The 6,882-nt window shown below is 40.6% G+C and overlaps 1 protein-coding gene and 1 pseudogene across 2 annotated transcripts in view; one reads left to right on the plus strand and one right to left on the minus strand.

The window, feature by feature from the left end:
- Positions 1–5,301, minus strand: part of CHCHD3 (coiled-coil-helix-coiled-coil-helix domain containing 3) — a 294,025-nt gene extending 288,724 nt beyond the window's left edge. The window contains exon 1 of one of the 2 annotated variants that reach the window (XM_032761772.2): positions 5,051–5,301. In XM_032761772.2, the coding sequence (XP_032617663.1) occupies positions 5,051–5,131 (81 nt within the window). In that variant the 5' untranslated portion in view covers positions 5,132–5,301. The remainder of the gene's footprint in view (positions 1–5,050) is intronic. The other variant, XM_032761774.2, reaches the window with a different exon arrangement.
- A 721-nt stretch (positions 5,302–6,022) lies between these two features.
- On the plus strand, positions 6,023–6,122 carry LOC116809833 (U6 spliceosomal RNA; annotated as a pseudogene).
- Positions 6,123–6,882: the final 760 nt, after the last annotated feature.

The following is a 6,882-nucleotide window of genomic DNA, read 5'->3' on the forward strand; positions in this document are numbered from 1 at the left end:
AGTAAAAAAAGAGGAACTCTTCAGTGGCCCTTCTAAGAGGTAAAGTTATGAGCCACATGAGACAAATCAGCCTCCTGCCTCCATTAGTTTATCTTTTCTTCTTCCAGATATGTCATAACAAATTGATTCAAGAACTCAGACCCATTTTTTCTCTCTTGATCCTCCTTCCACTTAGCATAGGTCATTTTCTGTGTGAGTATTAGTTTGCTTTACAATTACCTTTTTGAGACATAGGCTCCAAAAACTGCCATTATTATTTAGGAGAAATTACTCCCAAATAGTTACTTAAGAGAAAGGGGGAGAGGGAACCCATACACATGTTGATAGATATATATGAAACATCTAATTCTTAGCTCATGTTTATGTTTCTTTACATTTGTCATTAGTAGAAACCATTATCTCTACCTTTATAAAATCCTAGACAACTTAAGATGGTACTCAGCCAAAAACTTCATAGAATCTAAAGCTGAAAGAAACTAATCATCTACTACCTAAATTATTTGTACAACATTCCTCAACACTCCCCAGGGCTGACCGAATTTGTAGTCTCTGACAAACATACTCTCTTCAGAATCCTCAATAATACCCCATATTAAGTAATCTCTTCATTTACGGTCTCTCAACTGCCAACACTTCCCAAAGCATGAGTTACGTTCCATATTAACTATCCATACTGCCATAACTGGCTCCTGTGAATTTCAGCTTGCAACTTTAAGGCCCAGCTGCTGACATTCGTTTATGTCTGGAAAGCATGATAAATATATCTTTGAAAACGATACTCATTGAAGCTGACATTTGCTCTAGAAGAGTTCACTCACAGCTTTGATGTTTCAGATAAACTTGTGAAAGATTGAGTTGTAAGCACACTTTCCAAGCAGGCATGGCAGGTGCTCACAAAAATCCTATCAACCACATGTAATATGAGTAATGAAAATGCTTGGTCTTTCCTCTCTAGGAATTTACTTTAGCCTTGAGAAGAGGGCAAGGCAAAAGAGTGACCTCTCATCCAATCCATATGAGTAGTTTCAGATTCAAAGTTGGAATCAGGTGTAAAAATACAGGTTATTTTTACAGAAGAGGGAAGAAAAGCTATCAGTTGCTAAGGATAAAGGGAAAAAACGAGACCCTACAAATACCATGAAAAATAACACCTGGTAGGTGAGAAGAAACTTTAAACTTAAAATTTGAAGTAGGTCCTTTCATTGCTATTAAGGACCTCAACAATATAGAGAAACACAATCTATTAATAAATTCAGCCAGGTGTGGAGGCTCACACCTGTAATCCCAGCACTTTGGGAGGCTGAGGTGGGCAGATCACTTGAGGTCAGGAGTTTGAGACCAGCCTGGCCAACATGGTGAAACTCCCCTCTACTAAACATACAAAAAAGTTAACAGGGCATGGTGGCACATGCCTATAATCCTGGCTACTCAGGAGGCTGAAGCAGGAGACTCACTCGAACCCGGAAGGCAGAAGTTGCAGCAAGCTGAGATCATGCTACTGCCCTCCAGCCTGGGCGACAGAACAAGACTCATCTCAAATAAATAAATAAATATTCAGCATAGTTACCAAAAGCCTTATGTTGTTCACTAAATGTTATTCTTTATACATTAAGATAAATGATGACTGAGCCTGGTGGAGCGGCACATGCCCATAGTCCCAGAGGCTGGGGCAGTAGGATAGCTTGAGCCCAGGAGTTGAGACCAGCTTGGGCAACAAAGGGAGACTCCAACTCAAAAAAAGCTCCTAATTGCCAACATATTTATATTAAGGGAATGAACCCAAGTCATTATATGAAAAAAAAATGAAGATGAAATTATAGATGCTCCTTGTTTTACAATGGATTTTGCTGAAGGTAATGCCAGAAGCTGAGTTTACTGAACGCTTGTCACTTCCACACCACTGTCAAAAAATCCTAAGTCGAACCATCCTAACAGGAGACCATCTGTACTATCTTTAACAGTGTAACAGAACACAGAATTAGCTTTCCAGCAGTGACTGACTCTGTTGAATAAGCTTGGTAAACTTTCATTTCTTACAACCAATGACAAAAATGCTAGACAACTGGTCAAAGTTGGAACGTTTTCGTCAGCCAAGCTGAACTAACCCAACTGCAGTTCAAAATTGAAGTTTGGTGCCTCATCAGCACCATGTTCTAACAAACTAAGCTAAAAACAATGCCTTATGGACATACTGAGAATGTGGTTTCTTATCCTTCCCATGTCTCAGAAGGAAACAACGTGACCGTTTAAAGCCAAGAAAAATATAAAGAAATAAAAACCATCTACAACAGACCTAGACAAAAAAACACCCTCAATTAGGGCAGAATGTAAGACTCCCATTTCCCAGTCCATACCCTTTTAGGTACACCTGTTGGGGCACAACATGCTCTTATTTTTATTAAAATTTGAAGTTCACTTAAGTTCACATATCCATTCTTTTGAACAGCTCTAATAACAGCTATTACTCACAAGTGCAAACACTGTCAAAGTACTAGACACTGTGCTAGATATACATTATGTCAAATTCTCAAAGTAGGCTGCTTTGTCCAGAAATACTAAATATGGAAACACAATGAAAAGTGACTTGTCCAGAGCCACACGGCTAGTGAGAGGCAGAGATAGAATCCAACCCAGGTCTGCTTGGTTCCAAGGCACATGCTCTTTCCACTACACAGCACAGCACTTTCAAAGAATCTTATAACTTTGCATGTGAAAGAAACCCTATCATAATAATGGCTGCCTTTTTAATGAAAATGTGCCAGGTGCTTTACATACCTTACCTCATCTTCTTACAATAACCAATCAAGGGAAGTGATGGTATTACCCTTTATGGATAAGGAAATAATAAGAGAAGTCAATTGTCAAAGGCCACAGGCTAATAAATACCTAACCTGCAATTTAAACTGATGTCTGCTTAATTCAAGCCAAGAAAAATACTAAGATCAACTGAAAAACATCTACAAAAGACCTAGACAAAAATCACACAGGCAATCAGGTTAAGTAATAAATATCTAACCTGAGATTTAAACTGAGATCTGTTTAATTTCAAGGTGATACTCTTTTGATCATGAGCTCAAAGAAATCAGAATGACCTCTGTGTATTCAATACTTCAATGGATGTCACTTCTACAGGAAACTGCAATGGGCTAAGTATGGCTACAAGAAACTTACAGTGATTTCAGGACTGGAAAATATTAGAGATGTGAGAGATGTACTCAGTCGCATTATTTTGCAGATGAGAAAACTGAAGCTCAGAGAGATTGCAAAACATTCATGTAAAAGGAGGATTTGAAGCAATGGAGACTAGCGCAAGGGCATTCCACGTGAAGGGTATATTCTGAAGAAAAGCATAGAGGTCAAAATAAGCATGCTTGAACCGTTAGCAATACAAGTAAAATGTACTACATGAGAAAGAAAAAAAAATGAAGAATGCTGTCAAGTTATATGACCAAAGGACATTTCTTTTTAAAAAACAAAAATCTTAAAAACGTTTTTTAGACAATTTTTCCATTTTAATAGAATACATATCCCTACTGTCACAGTTATTCCATCCAACCTTATCTAATACTTGATATGAATCTCTGTGCTGTGGCCACATTCTCTTTTGATTTTGTTTGCTGTTAGCACTGTGTCTGTACTAAAGCATGAGAATATGGATTTATACATTTTTTTTCTAACCAATGTCTTCTCACTCAAAACTTATTTTGCTTTGTTTTTTAATTATTTTTCACCCTGAGTTGCATACCGAAGGCTTAATGGCAAGAGTCTTAAAATCTCTGCATAAAACTTAAAGTTTACAGTAATTTTTTACTCCAGAGTACTAACTGAACCACAATAAAGAATACAGCCTCAGATATTGTATTACAAAATGTAGTACTACCATTAATTAGTATGATATAAAGAAATACTGGTCACAGACCAAAAACTGAGTTCAACAGTCTGAGTTTCTATAAAGAAAAGTTTAATAAATTATTCTCAAGGTAACAGTTTCGGAAGAAAAAGTTTTAAAACATTTTAAATATTTAAGAAGCTTTATTTCCTGGTAACAACTGTTAAAAATAATTTACAAATGTAATTTATTTACGCTAGTTGATAACAGAAAAAAATATATAAATTATTATAAAACTTTCGGAAGTCAAAATTGCTTTATTTACTAGGTTCAGGCATCATACGTCCAAAAATGTGAGGCTCCAAATTCAGGCGCAGCGGAGAGTGTGTTAATGAAGTTAGTGCTGGTATACTGACACCCTAGAGAAAAACCAAGTTTTCAGTTTACGTATCAGGTGCATGCAAAGGGCATTAAAAAAAGTGCTCTACAACGTTGATCAGACCATTACTTCTACTGGTATGAAAAACTGCAAACCTATCTCAGCCCCTATCAGTCTGGCAGACACTAGTCCTGAAGCAACTGGGCCTAATCCAAAACTTCGGCGCAGCAGGTCACAGAGGAGGCGCCTGGGAAAGAGGAGATATCAAGTGAAAGTGAAGCAGGGAGAAGCCAAAAGCCACCCCAGGCAGGTCAGAAAAGACTACAGGGCTGGGAGGGAGGATGACAGGGTGTGGGGAGTGGGTGGGAGGAGAGGGTGTTATCAGAGGGAGAGCACGAAATGACACAAAGCAAAGGCAATCCTTAAAATGCCAATTCACCCTGGGAGACAGGGTGTGTGCACAGTGGAAAAGCAGGGTTTGGGTCCTGAACTCAGGAAAACCATTTCACAGACAGGTACACCGAGGCATGGGTTTCAAATACGGTCCTGCAACAAGGGAGCAGTACAGTTACGAGTAGACTGTGAGCCCTTGCAGGGTATAATTCAACCTGGCATTCCCCACCCGTCCCAGCAGTGCCTAGCACTTGGCACACAACCAGGAACTATCTCTGAATGAATGTCCCACGTCTTCAAACTCTGGACTTCTTCCCAGACACCTGGGCTTCCGGCCTTACAACATTAGGGGCCGGGACGGGAGAAACCAGGCAGAGCGGGTCCGGGGAAGATGGGGCCTTGGGGTCCGAGTCCAAGCACTGGCCCTCCGCCCGTCCACGGGCACTCACCCGGATGCCCTTCACCACGGTGATGTTCTCATTCTCGTCCGCCTCGAAGGTGACCCGGCGGGTGCTGGTGGTCCCACCCATGGCTCCGGTTCCTGCCCCAGCGGAGACCTAGCGCGGCACCACGAGCACTTCGGGGCCCCCGCGCCCACACGCGCGTAGAAGGGCCTGGATTCTTTTCCCGCACAGCGGGAGCAAGGCCACGACCCCAGAAGCAAGGAGAAGGCGCCGGTCCTGAGCTCCCGCCTCCTCCGGTCACGCGCCACAGCAAAAACGCCTCAGGTTGGTCGGAGATGCGAACTGCCCGCCTCTGCTCGGCGAGGGCGCCCGGATTGGTTCACCCGACCCGGATGCTATGGCAACAGGTGGTGTTTCAAAAGCTTTCCCCGGAGTCTCTGGGTGTAGTGGGAACTGTGGTCTCGATGTGGCGCGATGGGTGCTGGGACATTCTCTCCCCGCGCCTGAGCGCGCTAAAGGAGCACGGCATTCTGGGAGTTGTGGTTTTGACTCCCCAGAGACGCCTAACTGGGCAACTTTTTGAAGACATAATTCTAGAAATTTAGGCCACTGAGTTCAGAGACACAATCTTTCTCTCAAAGGGACTCACAGTTTGATGAAAAAGATGCATGATCCTAATGAAGCCATTCCTAGTGTTCTATACACAAATTCCTGGCTCAAAACTTAGCGTTTCATTACAGTCGTGGGGTAGCTTAATGAAGACCACTTATGAGAAATGCCTCGTTAGGTGACTTTGTGATGTCTGTGGTTGTGAAAACATCATAGAGTGTACTTACACAAACCCAGATGGTGTAGCCTACTACACATCTGGGCTACTCGGTGTAACCTATTGCTCCCAGGCTGCAAAGATGTACAGCATGTTACTGTACTAAATACTGTAGGCAATTGTAACACAGTGGTATTTGTGTGTACAAATATATCTAAACATAGAAAAGGTACAGTAAAAACAGTGTAAAAGTGCTTGCTTTGGCAACACATCTAGGACAATTTGAACAATACAGAGATTAGCATGGCCCCTGAGCAAGGATGACACATGAATTTCTGAAGCATTCCTTTAAAAAATAAAAAAATCAAAGATAAAAAATGGTACACTTCTATAGGGCACTTACCATGAATGGAGCTTACAGGACTGAAGTTGCCCTGGGTGAGTCAATGAGTGAGTGGTGAGTTGAATGTGAAGGCCTGGGGCGTGACTATACAGTACTGTGCCTTTTATCAACACTGTACACTTAGGCAACGCTAAATTTATTTTCAAATATTTTCATTCTTCAAGAATAAATTAACCTTAGCTTACTGTACCTTTTTAAATTTATAAACTCATTTTTGTGACTTTTTGACTCTTTAATAACACTTAGCTTAAAACACAAACACACTATATAGCTCCACAAAAATACTTCTTTCTTTATATACTTATTCTATAAGCTTTTTTCTATTTTTGAAATTATTTTTTACTTTTTAAACATTTTTATTAAAAACTAAGACAAAAACACACAAATTAACCTAGACCTACACAGGCTCAGGATCATCAATATCACTGTCTTCCACCTTCACATCTTGTCCCACTGAAAGGTCTTCAGAGGCAATAACACGTATGGCGCTATCTCCTATGATAACAGCACCTTCTGTAATACCTCCTGAAGGACCTGCCTGAGGCTGTTTTACAGTTAACTTTTTTATAATAAGTAGAAAGAATGCACTTTAACCTAACGATACAAAGCATAGTATAATAAATACTAGGCTACAGGAATTTTCCAGCTCCATTATAATCTATGATTCTGCCGCCAGAAATGAGGTTCTTCTTTGACTGAAACACTGTT

The sequence above is a fragment of the Hylobates moloch genome, unplaced genomic scaffold, assembly GCF_009828535.3.
Source record: "Hylobates moloch isolate HMO894 unplaced genomic scaffold, HMol_V3 SCAFFOLD_1, whole genome shotgun sequence".
In the NCBI taxonomy this organism is placed as follows: domain Eukaryota; kingdom Metazoa; phylum Chordata; class Mammalia; order Primates; family Hylobatidae; genus Hylobates; species Hylobates moloch.